This window comes from Paramisgurnus dabryanus, chromosome 19 (genome assembly GCF_030506205.2).
Source record: "Paramisgurnus dabryanus chromosome 19, PD_genome_1.1, whole genome shotgun sequence".
Taxonomy (NCBI): domain Eukaryota; kingdom Metazoa; phylum Chordata; class Actinopteri; order Cypriniformes; family Cobitidae; genus Paramisgurnus; species Paramisgurnus dabryanus.
In genome coordinates this window covers 9,060,935-9,081,529 of record NC_133355.1, presented here as the reverse complement: position 1 = coordinate 9,081,529, position 20,595 = coordinate 9,060,935, and the positions used below count along the sequence as shown (strand labels likewise).

General features: G+C 36.1%; 1 protein-coding gene and 1 long non-coding RNA gene across 2 annotated transcripts; both read left to right on the top strand.

Moving 5' to 3' along the window:
• The first annotated feature begins 1,884 nt into the window (after positions 1 to 1,884).
• On the top strand, positions 1,885 to 14,430 carry LOC135773470 (uncharacterized). The gene is made up of 5 exons (XM_065283066.1): positions 1,885 to 2,448; positions 7,906 to 8,449; positions 9,458 to 9,708; positions 13,335 to 13,514; positions 13,592 to 14,430. The coding sequence occupies exons 1-5, from the start codon at positions 1,885 to 1,887 to the stop codon at positions 13,799 to 13,801; spliced, it is 1,749 nt and encodes a 582-aa protein (XP_065139138.1). The 3' UTR covers positions 13,802 to 14,430.
• A 1,203-nt stretch (positions 14,431 to 15,633) lies between these two features.
• LOC135771753 (uncharacterized) lies at positions 15,634 to 18,916 on the top strand. The gene is made up of 6 exons (XR_012335473.1): positions 15,634 to 16,762; positions 17,051 to 17,135; positions 17,228 to 17,274; positions 17,425 to 17,475; positions 17,821 to 17,888; positions 18,016 to 18,916. It is a non-coding gene; the product is annotated as an uncharacterized lncRNA (long non-coding RNA).
• The last annotated feature ends 1,679 nt before the right edge of the window (positions 18,917 to 20,595 follow it).

Below are 20,595 nucleotides of genomic sequence, written 5' to 3'. Positions count from 1 at the left end.
CTGTAAAAAAATTATAAAGTCAGAATGCAATGATTTTCAAATATCAAAAACCCAAATGTTATTTAAAATAAAAAATAGAAAACATATGAAATGTTTATACTGAGGAAATATATAGTTTTAGAGATGCACTGATATATTGAATTTGAGCTCAGTGTATAGACCCTTTTACTGTTTGTTCACAATGATGACGTAAAAATGTATGCGCGCGCAGTTTGGCAACGGAAGTACGGCAAGAATCAGCAGTGAAGCAACACGGACAGAGAAAGTTATTTTAAAAAGTTCACTTACCAACTTTTTCAACACAGCTACCAGATCCGTGTACTATAGTGGAGTGGATAGAAGATGTAAGCAGATGGCCAAATATAAAGTTCAAATACATATATACGTATATTAGTATACTATATTAATGCAACCAAATGCAACAACCAGACATTTTGATGCTGGGAAACCGTTTTAATAAACTTTCTGAGTTGCTAACCAATGGGAAATTATACCACTTTTGTTGCCAACATGCGCGTGCAGGCTATTTGATCACGTGAGCTGTAAAAGGGTCTATAAAAAATGTTTAGAAGAATCACTTTAATGTTTATTTTGTATTATTTTGATGATGATGATGATGATGATGATGATTACTATGATGATGATCATGATGATGATTATTACGATGATGATGATTATTATTACGATGATTATTATTATGATGATGATTATTATTATTATTATGATTATTATGATTATTATGATTATTAATGAATAACATTCAGAAAATGAAATCTTCAGAATTTATTTAGGCAAAATAATATAATTACTAAACTATCACGAGATATAATCGGCTATCAATATCGTGATTCGTGCATCTCTACTTTTAGGAGAATAAAATGTATTTTCATAAATAAATTTGATGGCTGTAACGTATCTCAAATTTGGACAGGGCCATGTAAACACATTTTTTGACATTTTCAGTCAAAAATTAAAACAATTTCTCAAATTGTACTGTATTTATTACCAGTATATTGAAACATCTGTTTAATGTATATTTTCCTAAACCCCTGATGATAAGAAAAACACTCATGTTTTCTTTTTTAGATAAGAGACAACCTATACAAGCATTATTGAAATGACCAAAAATGTTTTTGGGAGACAACATTCTTTGTAAAAACTCAAACAAATAACAGTTTACTTTCATTTAATGTGTGCATTTGATGGAAGAAACTATGGAAAAAAAATGTGAATACTTTTGAGTTCTCACACTGGTATTTATCAGTATGGTTAAAACTTTTAGTAAAAAGTTTTATTTTATTGTAAGGTTAACATTTGCATGAAAATTACGTGGATATAGATATGATCTAAATATGGTTACACAAAAGTTCCTTATCTTTGAGCTTTTGGGGCATGGCTTTATTACGACTAAAATGTACCTTTGTATAATCTGCAGGAATGTACCCTGGCCTAACAGTATCCGTAAATTAAAGGATTAATTTTAACTGCCAAACTCCAGGGAGGTGGCGTGCCAAAGACCTCATCAACCTGGTGCCAGGGAACAGTCAACAACTCCTATTGCCTTTTCTATGTGGTAAAGTAATGACGTAACATCCAGTTGGATGTTGGTATGCCTCGATGCAGCATTTGATGGATTTTTAACTGTTCAAAGAAATGGTAACTGAATTAAATTTTTTGGACATTCGTCATGGATTCCTTAATCCATTCATTAGTCTCCCATGACATATTTTCATGGCTCACATCAGTTTAAATAGGAATTTCATGATGGTGAAAACCACAAATCAAGCTCTTATATTGCTGCCTTTCTCAGCACACATGTACTGGATTTTTCATGGACTGCATAAACCCCCTCTCTGCCTTTTTCCTCTTCTCGTTCTATCCTTAATGCCCTCAATCACGGTTAGTAGCGTGCCAGGTTCGGAATACGACTGGGGAACGCAACCCAAACTTGTTTGCATCCCGATCCCAGTGGATGCTGACCCAAGCTGTTTAACCCCAAGTGGGGCTGCTCATGGGCCTAGCAGCAATGGCCATACAGATGGGCAGGCAAATGGACATCACGGGCCGCCAAATAGCCACACCAGTAGTAGTAACCAACATGGCATGTCTGACGAGGCCAAAGCCACCATCCTTCACCTTAGGGAGAGCCTTGTACGACAGAAGGAAACCATCCTGGATCAGCGGAAAACCATCCAGGAACTGACAGCTAAACTGACCCTCTGTGAGGGCTTTGGGAGAGGGCATCATGATGATAACCACCATGTGCCACCAAGCCACAACTCTCATCATTCCTCACATCACTATGCCGATCCACACTTCCCTTTGAATGGGCACCGCAATGACCATCACAGAGGCAAATCTCCATATCTGGGCAAACATGGAGGCTTCTCCCCTGAACAAACAGGAAGGACTCTGCAGGCTTTGAAAGAGAGGCTGGAAAATCTTCAGGTAAATACATTTTCTTTTAAAGTCACAGTGCAGTTAGATTTTTTTTTAAATGGCATTAAAATAAAACAAATGAAATGCATGCTTTTAATGTCTCATGTTTATGTCCGAAAGTGACATTATTATTATCGCCGTTGTCTTTTAGAGGAAATGCATACACAGCGTACCAGTTACGAGGTTTGCAATGTGCTCGTTGTTGCTGCCACCACCAATTAGCCTCATCTGCCTTGAGCCATTAAGCGTGGACTGATATGGTGTGGTGTAAAGCTGGATTTGTTGTGACTATTTGAAGGAAGGCGGGGCCTGTAGCGTCATAATGCTAAAGAATGTTAATGATATGATAATGGATCATGCAAGTAACTGCAGAAAATGTGTTCTTCGCATACAGCACAAAAAATTAATTTCTCTGGCCAATTTAAATATATGCTTAATACATTTTGTAGAATGTAAAGCTTATCTAAATATAATTTTAAATAAAAAAAATCTTTAGTTTTTAATGTGTATATGTCAACATATATTTTGAAATGTATTTTAGGGGTAAGTAGTACAGTAGGCAAAAAATGCATTTCTAATTTTACAACCCATGAGGCAAAAAATATATTTTTTCTGGCCAAAATATAAAAGTTTGAATTATAAAAATATGTTTTTGCATAAAGTATATTTGTTATGTTTACAGGTTTCTAACAGAAACAGATAATTATTTCAATGCAACGTGAATATAAAAATATATATTTATTTTTAAAATATATTTTAAAATATACAAAAAATGGCCAAAAAATATATTGATGAAAAATACATTTTTGTATCCTATTTCAAAATATATTTCAGAATATTATTTTTACTTTTATAAAAAATATATTGACATTTTTATATATATTTAAAAATAAATGTGAAATGTGAATGTTTTTGTATGGGTTTCTATAAATCTGGTCTTCAAATCTATTTTTTATTTTAACAAATGATATCACAAGAGCAAGAGGAGCAGTTTTCACAAATATGCTCATGACTGATATTCATTTCTTACAAATTTAAAAAAAACAAGAAGGTATTATAAGGGATGCTTAACGATTAATCGTGATTAATCGTTAGCAGAATAAAAGTTTTTGTTTACATCATATATGTGTGTGAACTGTGTATAATAACTTTGTATAAATAAATGTACACACATGCATGTATATGTTTTAGAAATGTTTACATGTGTATATAAATTTGTATATTTATGTATAATTTATATTATATATAAATATAAATACTTAATATATACATTTTTTCCCCTTAAAATTATACATGAATGTGTTCATATTTATATATATACATATTTATTATACACAGTTTACACACATATGTGATGTAAACAAAAACTTTTATTCTGCTAACGATTAATCGCGATTAATTGTTTAGCATGTACAGTTTTTATTATTCGTAAATGGTTTCAAACAAACCCATAACAGAACTGTTGTGCATTTCTGAGCAACTGCATTTCTGAGCAACTTAGAGTGGTGTTTTGGTGTATTTTATTATGACTGTTTAGGTTTATGTGGGACTTACATAAGAATTTGAGAAATGTTGATCTGGTCTTGGTCTTGATTTGATTTTAACATATGGCATACACGGTCCGATTTACCATCCGAATTTGAGGCAATTTCTGAGATGTGCGACTTTTTGTATTTTCAGCTTCATCTTATGTCGTTTGTCGTACAATGTACCGGAAGGCGATTAACCTCTCCTGACCAACAATTGGACGGTCAGAAATTTTGGTCGCTCCTTGAAATTTACGTCATGGGAGGGTCTTATGTAGCTCAAATTGAGTAAACGTACCAGATTGTTCGACCTCCTCACTCACTTTCTTCCAAACAAGATCCTTTTAATTTCTGTAAAAGTACGAAGATGTCTCGTATAGCGAAGATCATTATCCTTCATTTTTGTTTTGTTTTTCTGCCTCCGCTCGATTCCTGTAATCACATCAGTGCTAGAGCAAGCTCCTGATTTGTTAACGCGGCACGAGAATCTATTATTTAAGGATAATTTATTCTAGTAAACACATACAAACTGCCTACACATTTGTAAATGCACACACATACATTACTTTGCCCCGCTCTTAAGTGCCTACGGCATGTTTTTTTCAAACAGGAACACAGCCACAAACGCCTGGGTTTGAGTGTCTCGCGAGTTTATTTTAGACATTGTGCATTTTGAGCAGTTAAGTCGCAGCTCTGGGATCTAACCGTATAGTGTGCGCACACAGTTGGTGAGCTTGGGTCTTACGTTGCATTTGATTTGCTCGTACAATGTCAGTTGGCGTTTAACCACAACTTTTAGTTCAGTTCAGTTCAGTTCAAGTTCAGTTCAACTTTTTCATTTCCCGAAGGCAATTTTTGTTGCAGCATACAAGTATATCACACAGAACATAAAAACACAAAACATTCACCCAATTCACAAAAGAATTAAAAATACTTTATCTCATATTTAAAAGTTTCACAGCTGATGGGACAAAATGTTTAAAACCTCTTAAGCGTCGTCCTATCCTTTAGATTCGGGGGGGGGGGGGGGGGGGGGGAGTCGGCATTTGAAGTGCATTTTCAAATGAATATAACTCTGGCATTTTTTGGTCTAGAAGCCTAATCTTTATCTTGTTTTAAAGAAGACAATTCAAGGTTGTGTAAGCAGGTGACAATATTTAACAGAAAAAATGTTATATCAGTTTAAATTTATTTTAATAAATAAAAATAATCCAATAAAATATACATTTCATTACAAAAATTATAAAGAGGTAAATTTCTCAAAGTAATAATGTAAACATGAAGCCATATGTCTCAAGCAGTTGTGATCCAAATTTCAAGTTAAAATCACAAAAAATGAGGTTTGTGTCACAGTTTTAGTGGTTTTACCAACAACGGCCAGTAGGTGTCAACGGTTTGCTGCATACTCTTGTCATAAATGAATCAATTACTGTCACTGCATTATTATTACTGCTAAAACATTTTGAAATATGAAAACTACATTCTAAGAGCTTTCCAATGATATATAGTTTGTCAACATTTTTGAGGATTTATACTAGGATATAGTGTTATGAATATAGAAAATTAATATGCATTCCTATGGGGGGGGGGGGGCATGTAACAAAAAACTTTCACTAAATAATTTCTATCATCAGATGACTTTGACATATGAAAACTACATTCTGAGAGCTTTCCAGTGATATATAGTTTATCAAGATTTTTGGGGTTCAGGGTGGGGGTTTAGTGTTAGAAAAATGTAAAAACATATTGGGCCTACATGTGGGCCCGTGACCTTTTTGAAACTGACTCTCACTACGTCATTTCTTTCTCAAAATGGTAAAGATATATGATAACTACACTCTTAGAGCTTTCCAATGATATATAGTTTGTCAAAATTGTTTAGGTTTGGAATAGGGTATACCTATGTAAAAACAAACTGGGTTCACCTGTGGCCCGGTGACATTTTAGAAACTGACTCTCACTCTCTCATAATTTCTCCAAAATGGTGATAAAATATGAAAACTACACTCTCAGAGCTTTCCAATGATATATAGTTTGTCAAAATATTTTAGGTTTAGGTAGGGTATTCGTGTTACCAATATATAATAACAACATGAGCCCACCTGTGGACCTGTGGCATTTTAGAAAATGGCTCTCACTATGTAATTTCTTTCCCAAAATTCTTATGATAAATCGAAACTACACCCTTAGAGCTTTCAAATGATATATAGTTTGTGAGGATTGGATAAGAATTCACATGGAAAACACTGAAGTAAACATAGGCGCCCCACATGTCTGCTGGTGAGACAGTGACATTTAGCAGGATATAAATGTTTTGAGGCCACTCTCTTCATAAATGAATCAATTACTCTCCCTACATAATTTATTTTATAAAACACTGTTAAAATGTCTATTTTAGAGGCTTAGACCTGTCAGGACTCAAGAAAACAGAGAAGATCCCAATGCAGTAAACAGAAGGTTTTATTTAAATAATAATGTGGGTAAACAGACAATTGCGCGTCTGGGCATAAAGCCACACCAGGGCAGACGGCTGAGGCGGGGAGCACACACAAGCACCGGGGAGGAGAGCCACACACGTTCGGGCTCCGGCCAGACAGCGAACGGTGGGAGAGAGTATATGTGGGGGCCAACCACAAAAGGCCAGATGACAGTCTGACTACAGGCACTCGAGGCAGATGGAAGAGGAGATCCTGTGGCGGGCAGAGAGAGAGCGTTAGTGGTGCTGAAGGGAGAAGCCGTGCAGCTTCAGTGCTGAAGGACCCTCCTACTGGACAGCGGCAATGCCGCGGCGAGTGTGCGCTGCTGTAAGCACAAAAGGCAGTCAATAAAACAGGCAGGCAGTTAAGCAGGCAGAAGGAGAGTGGTCCGTAACTGGTGAGTGAGAAACAGTCTCTGAGAGCCGTCGAGTAATCAGAGTCCACAGAAAAACTCCCGGGTAGCAGAGAGCACAGACTGGGGTAGGAGAGATAATACCACAACAAGAAACAGACACAAAACACGACTAGGAACTAGCGTAGCTAGAAATGGCAAGAACATACACTGTGACAGACTAGTATAAAGACAAAGTGACAGGCGAGTATCTCAACAAACTATGACAAACGAACTTGCCAGGAACAAACAAACACACAGGGCTTAAATACACAGACATGATGACGGGAAAACAAGCAACAGGTGAGGAAGACGAGAGGAGGCAATCAAACTGAACAGGAACACCTGTGAGGGAAGCACAAGTGAACCTGTAAAACACATACAAACACAAGACAACCACAGTACCCACAAGACAAAACCATAAATATATTTATATATATAAATATATACAAATATATAAAAACATATACACACATACATACAATATACACATATATACATATAACATCCATACATCCGTACATATATATATATATATATATACACATACATACACATATATACACACACATACAAATACACATACATACACATACATACATCCACATGCACATATACATACATGAAAACAGAACACTAGACTAAACAAGACCTAAAAGACAAAATACAAGGGAGCGGGGAAAAGTCACAAGACATGGGAAAAACGTGGTCTGATATGACAATATCAAAACCACGCTCTCCCACACAAAACATTGTACTGTCAGGACCCTGCCATACACAACTAGATATAATTACCAAACCAGACTATGGCAGAGTCCTTACAAGACCTTTCCAACAATATATAGTTTGTAGTGATAGATTAACATTTACCTGAACAATATTGAAGTAAACTTAGGTGTCCCGTATATGGGACAGTGACGCTTAACAGATTTTAAAATGATTTGTTTTGCTAATAATGATTCTCTACCTAATGCCTGAGGGGAGAAGGTCAAAATCATTATACGTGGGAATCATCCAATCATCCAAGAATAATGTTGACTTATTTATCTTTTCTACGTCCTTATTCTCACAGACAAGAAATTCTTCCAGTTCCTACTCAAGTTCTTTGAGAGATCTCCTACAGCGCAAGATCAACGCGCTTGAAGAACAGCTCCATCATCACTATGAGAGCGACCATAACAACGGTCACCACGACAATCATCACGGACATGATGACCACCGTAATAATCACCACAACAGCCATGATAGTCACCATGGCAACCACCATGCCAATCATCATGATGACCATCACTCCAGTCCCAATTATAACCCCCATTACAGTTATCTCTACGACCGCCGCAACGATCACCATGAAAACCATCATAATGGTCAAGATGACCACCATGACAGCAACCATGAAGATCACCATGATAATCATCAAAACGGTCACGATGACCACCATGATGAGGATGTTCATCAAAACAATGGTCACGACCATGATGGACATCAAGAAAGTGATGACCATGGCAACCATCGGCAGATTCCCTACAAACCAACCGGGTCAAGATTATCCGGTCGTGGAGCACACAATAAGCTAGAAACTGTGTTTAGCAATCTGTACAAGATTCCTGAAACAGGTGATACACCCTACAAGTACATAAATGCACATGAGATGCACGTAAAGATGACAGGTCTTTAAAATGTGTTAAAACTATGGGGCGGTTTCCCGGACAGGGATTAGCTTAAACCAGGCCTACACTGTAAAAAAATTCCGTAGAAATTGCAGCTGGGTTGCCGGTAACTTACCGTAGATTTAAATGTATGTTTTTTACAGGCAACATTTTGTTCAAAGTTAAATGAACATTAAACATTTACAAGTCTTTGACTTTACAGAGTAGAACAAAAAAAACAGCATCAAGCAAAACATTCTGGGAAACAAAATCTGAGGCAAAAAAAAAAAAAGGTTGATGATGATTTCTGGTTCCCAGAATGCTTTGCATGAGGGTGTTATTGTGTAGTTTTATTCTGTAAAGATAAAGACTTATTAATATTTAACATTTATTTAACTTTGAACAAACTCTTGCCAGTAAATAACATAAATTTAAATCTACGGTAAATTACCGGCAACCCAGCTGCAATAACATTGTAATTTCAACGGAATTTTTTTACAGTCTACGGATTTTTTTTTACAGTGTACGCCTAAGTTTAATTAGAAAATATATCTAGTTTTAACAAACATGCCTCACTAAAAACATTTCTGGTGTGCATTTTGAGGCAAAACAAAGGAAACTGATGTATTTTAAGATATGTCAGTGCAAGCTATTTTCAGTTTGGACACCTCTTACATTAATTTTAGTCTAGGACTAGTCTAATCCCTGTCTGGGAAACTGCCCTTATAACTTTGTGTAGCACTTTTCATATTATTGGCTCCTTAAGATTCGTCTAAGATGCTTTATTGTTTTCATCACTTTTCGTCTCTTTAGACATAAGCGTCTGCTAAATGCATAAATATAAATGCAAATGTGTTTGTGATATAACTGTCAATATCTGAATTCATTTAAACAGTATAGCATCTGTCCAAGCGTTGAAATGTTACACTGCAGTGAAATGAGATCTCATTTAACCCTTGCCTTTACATTCAACAGAACCCAACAAAAAGCACAAGAATCCTGACGCTTTTCAGATCGGTTTCCCAATGCGCACCAACTACATGTATGGCCGAATCAAGCGCACACTTTTGAACGAGATCTTCGCCCTGACAGTCTGTCTTTGGCTGAAAGGGGGCTCAGGTCCTGGGATAGGAACGCCGTTTTCTTACTCTGTCCCAGGACAAGCCAACGAACTTGTCCTGATTGAGTGGGGAAACAATCCAATGGAGCTCCTAGTGAATGACAAGGTACAGAAATCCCATAGTTACAGTATAAACCAGAAATGGTAGTGCAAAAAGTTACAAATTCAGCAAATCAACACTCTAAAAAATGCTAGGAACTTTTCAACCCAGAAACATCCCAGTGCTGGGTTGTTTCAACCCAAAATGTTGGGTTATTTCAAAACATTTTGGGGTCAAATGTAAACATTTTCTGGATTACTTTCAACCCAGCATTGGGGGATAAAGGAATTAACCCTTCCAGTTGGGTTGTAATTTCACCTGTGCTGGGTTAATTTAGCCCAACAGCTGTGTTCATTTCTCAACACTGGGTTGAAAATAACCCAGCATTTTTTTTAACTGTTAAGCGTCGCCGTCCCGAATACGGAAGTTTGCATCAAAATTTTTGATGTAAATTTTAATCTATCACTACAAACTATATATCTTTGGAAAGGTCTTAGCCTCCAGAATAGACATTTCAACAGTGTTTTATAAAATAAATGATGTAGGTAGAGTAATTGATTCATTTATGAAGAGAATGTGCCTCAAAACATTTATTTTCATCTAAATGTCACCGTCCCACCAGCAGGACACCTACATTTAGGCTATGTTTACATTAATGCGTTTATCCTTTAAAACGCGTTACTTTTGCTACGTTTACGCCTTTCATCTACACTACATCACCGTTTTCGACCCTCATAAACGGATTCGTTCGCAAACGCTGAAGACCCTGTTTTAGTTTGAGAACTCAGACGTTGCTCTGAGTGTAAATGAACGTAGACGGAGTCTTATGTAAACGAACAGCTGATGTTAACCTGACAACGCATCATTTTCAAAGTAAAAATTATTTTATTCATGTAAATGTTGGTTTGCAACGGAGGTTTTGCCAAAAATAGTAAACATCTACCAACCAGCTATTATAAACGCTATATCGGATTGTTTTAACATGTATCCTTATAGATAATGTCTGTTTTATATTCATGTTTGAGTATTATTGGGTTTAATGTGTTTATGTTTTGTTTAAATTTAGTTAGCTTACGAAAGATAGACTGTCATTTTAAACGCCATATAGGCGTTGTAAAGGCCAATATGAAGGGAGAATTGTAATGGGTCAGACATTATTTTTGAGTTTAATTTAAGTTTTGTTTGCTACTTTAAAATGAATTTCGTTTCAGATAATTTGTCTATTAATTTTAATCGATGTTTTGTTGATAAGTTTTGTGAATATAAATTAATAAAAACAATAAACTCAACGTCATTAATATTTAATGCTCGTTTAGGCGCTTGCGCTTTTAGCTATTCTGTGTTGCTAGCGGAGGACGTGCACGGACCTCGCACACTTTTAAAAATTAATGCAATAAGCATTTCTGGTAGGCTAAAGCAATACTTCACCTCTTACTATGTTTGATTGAAGTTTGCATTTGCTAAAATTTATTTTTGCTTCAAGTTCGCTACTGTTTAGTACTGTTTACTTGAATGCTTTCTTTTATATCATAAAGACCTTTCTGTTTAGTTATAAAATCAAAATTAACCTATTAATCATATTAATATGTTGTAGGGGGGAGATAGAACAGTATAAGACTTTCCCAAACACATTTTTATAGGTTCAAAAATAGTGTCTGTTATAGTTGCCAGCAAAGGACCCAGGTATGACTTTTTGTCATTATCGCACACCCCTAGGCTGCGTAAACGCGCAAAGGTAAGCTATTATTAGAGTAATAAGTTATTTTACACTTTTATGCGCATGCCCAGTTACATGATTGGTCATGTTTCATGGGTTTATGGTGGTGTATAGTGTGGATGAAGATTCTTTTTAAAATGCCAGTATAAACGAGGATCGTTTTCATTTCAAAATGCCGTTTTAAAACGCAAATGCTCTAATGTAAACATGGCCTTAGGCTACTTCAATGTTTGCATGTGAATTCTTATCTAATCATGACAAACTGTATATTGTTTGAAAGCTCCAAGAGTGTAGATTTAACTCAATAGGGTGGGGTGACGCTTTAGAGGTTAAAGTGTAGGAGAAATAAAATTACAAAGCAATTTGTATGCATTATGAGTATAAAGAAGCAATATTAATGTAGATTGTATAGGTTATTTAATTATTAACATAAGAAATGTTTATGTTCATATTGAAATCAATAATATGGACTTTTAATTGCAGACTTGGCAAATCTGAGCTCGGTTTGTGACGTTGATCTCTGTTGTAATTAATAGAGACATTTGTAACATTTCTGGGTCTTTTTCAAAGGAGAGATATAAGCAAAGGTTTCCACTGCCCTTCATTTAACTCTTTTCCCGCCATTGACGAGTTATCTAATCAATTAAGAGAAAACATTGAAACAAAAAAGTGTTCCTGATGAGGTTTTATGTTAATCTGTAATATTGCGATTATCCACTAATCACTTACCCAATTTATAAAAAACTAAAGCAACAAAAAATATTTACTAATTTTAAACTCTGTATGTTTTGATCTTCGTTCTGAATCTGATCTCTTACAAAATTCCATTCCTTCACAAAGATGCAATTATTTCAGCTTTTTGTTAAAAAAGTTATTTTTAAAGAAAAATATCCATATTTAAGAGTTTATAAGCAGATAAAAATATAGAAAGGGTGAAATGTTTTTTTCCCCATTTTGTTTGTTTGTTTATATTTGTTTGAAAGCAGAGGGTCTGTTCTTTCATTTGATATATTTTTATGTTTATATATTTTTGGAGAAAATTTTCCTGGAAGGCATTTTGTGAAACTTTTGTGAAAATCACAAAAAATGTTAGGGGGGAAACTTAAAAAAAAAAAAAAAAAAATTTTAATCTCAATGAAATGAGAAATATTTGATATTAGAGATTTTCAGTGATTTTTCTTATATGAAGTCATACATGTACTAAGTTAATGATCATTATGGACAGTAGGATTCTTGGCCTGTGACAAGAAAAAGGGGTCACCAGATTAACCCTATAATGTCGCCCTTGTCCTGTCCTTGCGACGATTTGCAAAGCTGTCTCTTCCTGTTGGCGTCCCAGCTATTTGCATCATCCTATCTAACTAGTTAATGGCTTATCCTTGGTGACGTGTGAATACATTCTACTTTGTTTTTTTAAACCAGGAAGATCTTATCTTATTAATCACTGTTTACATACACATTTTCATGCCACTAAGAGTTTCAGTGGTTGGACTATTACTTCTTCAGGTTACTTCAAGGTCACTTTAGTCAAGATAAAAGGATACAAGGTCATTGACAAAGTAGTTTAACCTAACCACATAAAGTGCATGTGTGAAACCTAATGCACACGGTGCCAGACAAAAGACAATGCAATACATTACAAGACAGGTTCATAAAAATGGCACCGACCAGTATATAGTCATTGGTTCTTGTAAACATCTGTACACATATAGCAGAAGTTCATTTTGCTAATATCAAAATCATATTAAATTGACATAAGCAAAAAGATTGTAGCTCACTTAGCAGAGCATTGCAATAGTAACGCAAAGGTCACACATTTGATATGCATACTGATAAAAAGTATAGCCGTCTGTAGATTGAATGCACTGCAAGCCACCTTGGATAAAAGCATCTATGTATAAATGTATATGTAAATAGCATACGACTATAAATAAGTAAAGCATATTTATTAAAGCTGTACTCTTCCCTTTTTCAGGCTGTCACTCTTCCTCTTTCTCTGACGGACAGTAAGTGGCATCATCTCTGCGTGACATGGTCCACACGTGACGGCACGTGGGAGGCTTATCAGGATGGTGTGAAAAGGGGCTCTGGGGAAAATCTGTCTCCTTGGCATTCAATTAAACCAGGAGGGGTCTTTATTCTTGGACAGGAACAGGTATGTCACACAGATTCACACATCAGGGAATCAAATAAGTGGCACTCGCACTAACTTACAACCATCTTGCATGATAGGACACTCTGGGTGGCCGATTTGATGCCACGCAGTCTTTCGTGGGCGAAATGTCAGACCTGCAGCTGTGGTCACGTGTGCTCACTTCTGCCGAGATCTTCAACCAAGCTTCCTGCTCAAGCCACCTCACCGGTGATGTCATCACCTGGAGTGAACCAATAGTTGAACTCCATGGGGGTGTTATGAAGTATCCATTCGATCCTTGTCATTAAGGATTGATCATTATTGCCATGCAGTTCACTTTACCCCAAAAGAGCTGCAGATGAGGTCAAAACCACTAAGTAGATATCTCTGCTTTACCTGCAACTAACAGGTGGATGGTTATGAATCCACAGTGCAATACTAGGCAGGACTACAGTTTGTTGAAGAGATTTCCAAGGTTGGCTAATAGGATTTCAGAAAGGTCCACATAGGCCTTTGGCATTTAACTAAGCACTTTATTAGTTTAAGTGTCTCAAGTACTACATACTGCATATCGATAAGCAGTGGGGATGTCAACACACTGGTTGAACTCTGTTGCATGTTTTTATCACGCTTGCAAGTTTTCAATGTCTAGCTGGAAGTTTTGCATTACATAATTTATGCTGCATTTTATGAATGCATCACATTTGAAGATTTTATGATGGCTCTGTTATGTTTTTTGTACTGCTTTAGGGTTTTTTTTTGTATTATATACACAAGTCACAAGTGTAGTCTATGGACAGGTGGACTGCTGTCTTGGGTTTACATATGCACATGCCAGGAAACTACTTTAGCAGCTGAATGAAAATGTTGAGGTGTCCATGGCAACACGGCTTTAAGGCAGATTAAAGGGCTGAACAGCTCCATCTCTCTCTCCCTCTCTCTCTCTCTCTTGTGATTTTATTTTACATAATGCATAATACAACTGAAACAGACATGCAATTTGACAAGTAAATGAATCTGCATTAAGAGTAGCCTACCTTTTTACCATGCACACTGTGTAAATAAGCTGCTGAATGCACTTTGTTATTCTGTAAAATGTTTATCAATGCTTTCATGTAGGGTATGTGCAATAGTTATTCATTTGAATGCACATTAAAAATCAGATGGGGTATATGCAATGAACAATATCTCTTGTATCTCTTTGTATCATAAATTTGTGTGCATGCGTGCATGTGTTGTGTTCACAGACAGACTGCATACATCAGCTTTTAAAATTGTTTAACCTTGCCTTTAGTTTGTATCTATTTGTTTTCAAATGCACTTACAGTAGTTTGTTATTTGTTTACGTTCTTGTATCTTTGATGTACAGAGCAGATATATGTGTATAAACCATATTTTTACTTATTATTAACAACAAGTCCTTGATGTCCTTAAGGCCTGTAAGCCAAAATGTATAAGCATTTATTCAATTATTTGTAAATAAAGTAATGGTTTTGAACTCTTTGAGTCTTTAACATGAGTTTAATCAAATGTATTGCATGTTTTTAAATAGCTGATTTTCATTTTGTAAGTAAAAGTAGGTCATAAGGCATTTTGTATACACTCACCTAAAGGATTATTAGGAACACCATACCAATACTGTGTTTGACCCCCCTTCGCCTTCAGAATTCTGGCACTGATTCAACAAGGTGCTGAAAGCATTTTTAGAAATGTTGGCCCATATTGATAGGATAGCATCTTGCAGATGATGGAGATTTGTGGGATGCACATCCAGGGCACGAAGCTCCCGTTCCACCACATCCCAAAGATGCTCTATTGGGTTGAGATCTGGTGACCGTGGGGGCCATTTTAGTACAGTCAACTCATTGTCGTGTCCAAGAAACCAATTTGAAATGATTCGAGTTTTGTGACATAGTGCAAATTGGGCATTGTTTAAATGCCACAGCCTACCTGAGCATTGTTTCTGATTATGTCCATTCCTATGACCACCATGTACCCATCCTCTGATGGCTACCTCCAGCAGGATAATGCACCAAGGGGCCTAAAGTGTGCAAAGAAAACATACCCCACACCATTGCATCACCACCACCAGCCTGCACAGTGGTAACAAGGCATGATGGATCCATGTTCTCATTCTGTCCCAGATAGCAGACGGACTCGGCCCGAATGTGGCCTCATGATGGCACTGCTGGCGTGCTGCCGGCAACGGCATGCAACATGTCAGCCAAGTATGGGCCAGGTGTGGCAATGATGGCACTGGATCCATGATGGCAGATAATATTTGGGCCAGTTGTGATTGGGAGGTATGTGGCCCAGATCAGTGTAGTGATTCTGGCCCAGATCAGTCTAGTGATTGTAAGCCACATTTAAAATACTGATTTATAATAAATAATTAGAAGAATTTAAGGATTTTGAGGCTATCTTAATCTTAATGTTAATTTAACCTTTATTAAGTAAAATGTTAGTTTTGTATTAAAAGAAACTAATATATTTGGACAATAATGTTTGTCTACATTTCAATTACATAAACTTGCCTTCAGATCATGGGTCAAGATTATTTTGTTCAAATGACCCTGAACTTCCAAAAGTTTTTCTTTCTGAATTTAAAAGTTTCTATAACGTTGCTTTGAGAAGCACCATGGATCGTTTTTATTTCAACTTGCGCGATTTTCATTGTAGCAGGAGTTTATTCCTGCTGAAGATTTCTGACTTCAATGACTAAACTATCATTGTGTACAATCAGATGTTAGATACTGCAGAAATAAACGTTACTGTGCTGAAGATTTCTGACTTCAATGACTAAGTAAAACTATCATTGTGTACAATCAAATGTTAGATACTGCAGAAATAAACAAAATGTATTGTTAACCTTCGCGTTACGTTAAGGATGCGCAGTTTATTTATGAAGTGCAACAAGAACCTACACGCGGATGACATCAAAGTACTGCGAGAGCGACTCGAAAGATCATGGACAGCATTCTGATTTCAAATCACTCTCGCGGTATTTTAACGTCATCCGTTTCTCAGTTCCTGCAACTCAGCATTACGTTGAACACTTTGTCAAAAATGATTGAGAGGGCCAATCAAATCAAAAAAGGCGAGTGCCACTGGCCAATCACATAACAGAAGACGAGCTTTCCTGTTAACGGAAGCCGAGCGGCGGCCAATCAAATTAACCAATAGGCGGGGTTACCATCGGAGTAGCAGTTACACCGCGTCAATCAATCATAACGGACACACAGATTTCAAAGGCAGCAGGATGAAAGATAGTAAGTACCTGAACTTAAATATTTAAACTTTTACAATCATAAAAATGTTTTTGACGTATAAAGGGATGCAAACGTTTACGTGATTCGTGTGTAACGTAATGTGTGACAATTAACGTTATATTGATATTAAATTAGCTGTTTTCTATCAGGTTAAGAAAAACTGTGATCATATTATAATGAAGTAATCGAATTTGGTTATCTGGTCTTCCTGATGTTAGAACATTTATATAAAAAAACATATTTAAAAATGTATTTCTGTAACGTTTAATTTTCTTTTTTTGATGAAAGTGTGTCTGTGTTCATCAAGACATGAAGACTCTGGAGTGGGACAAGAGAAGGATGATGGGGTGTATATTCAAATAGACACATTAAGGTAAATTAAATATTGAGGCTCATGTTTGCATCTTTGTGTTTATATATCAAAACATTGCTCTATATGGCTAAATAGTCACATTGTGATTTCAGTGAAAGCTGATAAATACAGAGGGCTGGACAGTGGTTTCATTCATTAGGTGAGTAAGAACTGACCATAGCCTAACATTACTTTAGTTACCCGAATTGCATTGTTGAAAACAAAGGAAAATGGTAAAAATACAAATATTTTGAATATATGGAATACTGTGAAATTATTTTCTGTTAATCATCTGCTGTGTTTGCTTCAGGTAAAGAGGTGGGACAAGGATGCTGACAGGACAGGATGAGGTGACATTCAGGTTAGTGACAGTACATCAGGGCCACCATTTAATTTAATGTTAATTTAATTGCTTCCAAAATCAATACTTGACAAATCTTTAGAATTATATCTGCAAAGCTGAATTTCTCATAGGTGGATAAAGTATGACAACAATTGTGAAGACCTTAGACGTCGTGCAGTATATGGTTCTTCTCTCTTTCATTTATATTGATTTGACTTAATTTTCTTGGTAACTAATAATGGGGATATTCCTAATATAATATATTTTAAATACATGCTTAGAACATATCTCATTTGCTCATGTGCTTTGTATCTAAATGAAAAGTACCTCTTTAAGGTCTAAGCTATGTTTCATTTTATTTAGACATTCAACGCAGACATTTTCATCCAAAGCAACTTGAGGAAGAAAACAGAAGCAGTTCATCCTAAAAGGTTCATCTTCTAATTGTTTATCTAACTGTTTGTTTTAAAGTATATCATTATGCTTTTAATAACTTTATTATATGGCTTTTGCTTCATAACAATTATTGATTTGCATCTGTTTTCTTTTATATAACAGTGGGCTGCTGTAATGTTTACATCTATGGAAAGAGGAGCTGAGAAGAAAAGATAGGCTGGAAAGCAGTACTTCTTGTTGAGGACAATCCTGAATAGGAACACTTTCTCCTAGATTATTATTAGTGTTTGATTGTTTGTTTCATTTTTATGAATTGTATTGTTTTAATTTTTCGTTTTATTTGAAATTACCTAAGTTAGATTCATGTATACTTTAACTGGATCTTGTATCTTTGCTGGCTGGCTGGCTGTAGAGTTGGTTTCACATACACATGAAGTTTCTAATTAACTAACTTTTAAGTTCAGTTTGGTTTAAACTTGTATTTACCCATGGTAATTCATTTAAATTTCTATTCATGCTTATATATTAATTTCAATGAACTTCTGTATTTGTGTATAGCTGGCAATTTGGGCAAGCTACGTTTAACACACAAATGTAACTGTCACAAAGGTTTTTTTTATTATCAGTTTGTTTTAAACTTTTTTCCTAGTACTTTTGTTTATTGCTGGCAGTTTATACTAGAAGAGTTTTAACACATACAATGTTGTAGTGTAATTGACTTGTGTGCTATTGATTAATAAAAAGGCAAACAATTTGAAAGTAATTTTTCGTGTGATTTATTTATTAATATAATTTGGGCAAGATTAGGCTGAGTTATGGCTCAGTTTTGGAAGTTCTGGTTAAATGCTGGTTTTAATATGGTTGACCTATGGCTGAGAACTGGTACCGATGTTAGAACCTGTTCTGGCCCAGGTTTGGGCCAATTATGGGCTATTATCTGTCAGAGACATGGGCCAGTTGTGGCCCATGTGTGGCCTTTGTCCGTAATTCAGAACTGGGCCACTGTAGGGCCGTCATTCTTCGTTGTATGTGGGCCGAGGAAAAACTGGTTGTGTGGGCCGGAGCTGGGCTGGAACAAAATTGCTATCTGGGGTTTACCCCAAATTCTGACTCTACCATCTGAATGTCTCAACAGAAATCGAGACTCATCAGACCAGGCAACATTTTTCCAGTCTTCAACTGTCCAATTTTGGTAAGCTCGTGCAAATTGTAGCCTCTTTTTCCTATTTGTAGTGAAGATGAGTGGTACCCAGTGGGGTGTTCTGCTGTTGTAGCCCATACGCCTCAAGGTTGTGCGTGTTGTGGCTTCACCAAAGCTTTGCTGCATACCTCGGTTGTAACGATTGGTTATTTCAGTCAAAGTTGCTCTTCTATCAGCTTGAATCAGTCGGCCCATTCTCCTCTGACCTCTAGCATCAACAAGGCATTTTCGCCCACAGGACTGCCGCATACTGGATGTTTTTCCCTTTTCACACCATTCTTTGTAAATCCTAGAAATGGTTGTTCATGAAAATCCCAGTAACTGAGAAGATTGTGAAATACTCAGACCGGCACGTCTGGCACCAACAACCATGCCACGCTCAAAATAGCTTAAATTACCTTACTTTCCCATTCTGACACCCAGTTTGGAGTTCAGGAGATTGTCTTGACCAGGACCACACCCCTAAATGCATTGAAGCAACTGCCATGTGACTGGTTGATTAGATAATTTCATTAATGAGAAATTAAACAGGTGTTCCTAATAATCCTTTAGGTGAGTGTATATGGTATGTCCCTTTAGAAAAATGTATATGTGCGCCCTCTAGTGTACAAACAGTAGTATTGTGGATGTAAAATTAACGGTCCAATCAAATTAGCCAATATAACATTATCATCAGTGCGTTTGACATGTAGTTATTATTATGAGAAATTATTGAGGCATATTTTACTATACAATATAAGCCAGGCAGAGAAAATGGGATTTAAAACTCCTTTGTCAACAATTAAGTGAAGGTTTGTTAAGGGTCCTAAAAAGTACAATATTATTATTATAATCACACACATCTTTGATTTACTTTCACAATTCACATACTGTATAAGAATAATAAGTGCATTTTTCTTCATATGGTCTTTAAAAACAATGACTGCACTCCAGTACAATTAAGTCGTAAACTGAAACTGTAATCTTGCCGTCTGCAGGTTCTGAGACAAGGCATCTAAGAATGAAGATAAGCAGCTGTCAGGGGACATAACAGCACCAGCTGGTGCCTTTAAACGTGAAGGTTTTGTGAGAAAGCCAATTGAATCTATTCAAGCCTTAATGCAACATTTCTTACCGTGTTATCTTTTTGTCTGCAGAGATGTTTAAGGAAAATTATGTACTTAATTATCTTTTATTATTTCTATTTTGAAAGTATTTAGAGCACTTTCTCATCACCACTTTTTGTGACAGTATAATACAAAGAATAACAGTGAAATGTGGCATTTTAACAGAATTTCTCTCTTTAAGAGAAATAATAGGAAGACTCACAGGGGAGTCTGAGACTCTGAGGTCTCACAGGGTTTAAGATAAATGGCAGATGGCAAATGAAAGACAGCGTTTGCACTGGGCTTTGTTTGTCTGACCTTTCTTTTTTTACCTTGGATGTTGGCTCATGCATGTTATGTCTAAACCTAAATGGACATTAGTCCAAACATACAGTTGGTCATTCTTATAATTGCAAGTAAGCAGTGATGTACTGTGTGAGAACAACCTTAGGACAA

Excerpts from the sequence above, each read along its gene's own strand:
- LOC135773470 (XM_065283066.1), top strand. The coding sequence starts at position 1,885 with ATGCCCTCAATCACGGTTAGTAGCGTGCCAGGTTCGGAATACGACTGG. Across the intron at positions 8,450-9,457 it reads GTACAAGATTCCTGAAACAG|AACCCAACAAAAAGCACAAG; the intron begins GTGATACACCCT and ends TACATTCAACAG. Across the intron at positions 9,709-13,334 it reads AGCTCCTAGTGAATGACAAG|GCTGTCACTCTTCCTCTTTC; the intron begins GTACAGAAATCC and ends TCCCTTTTTCAG.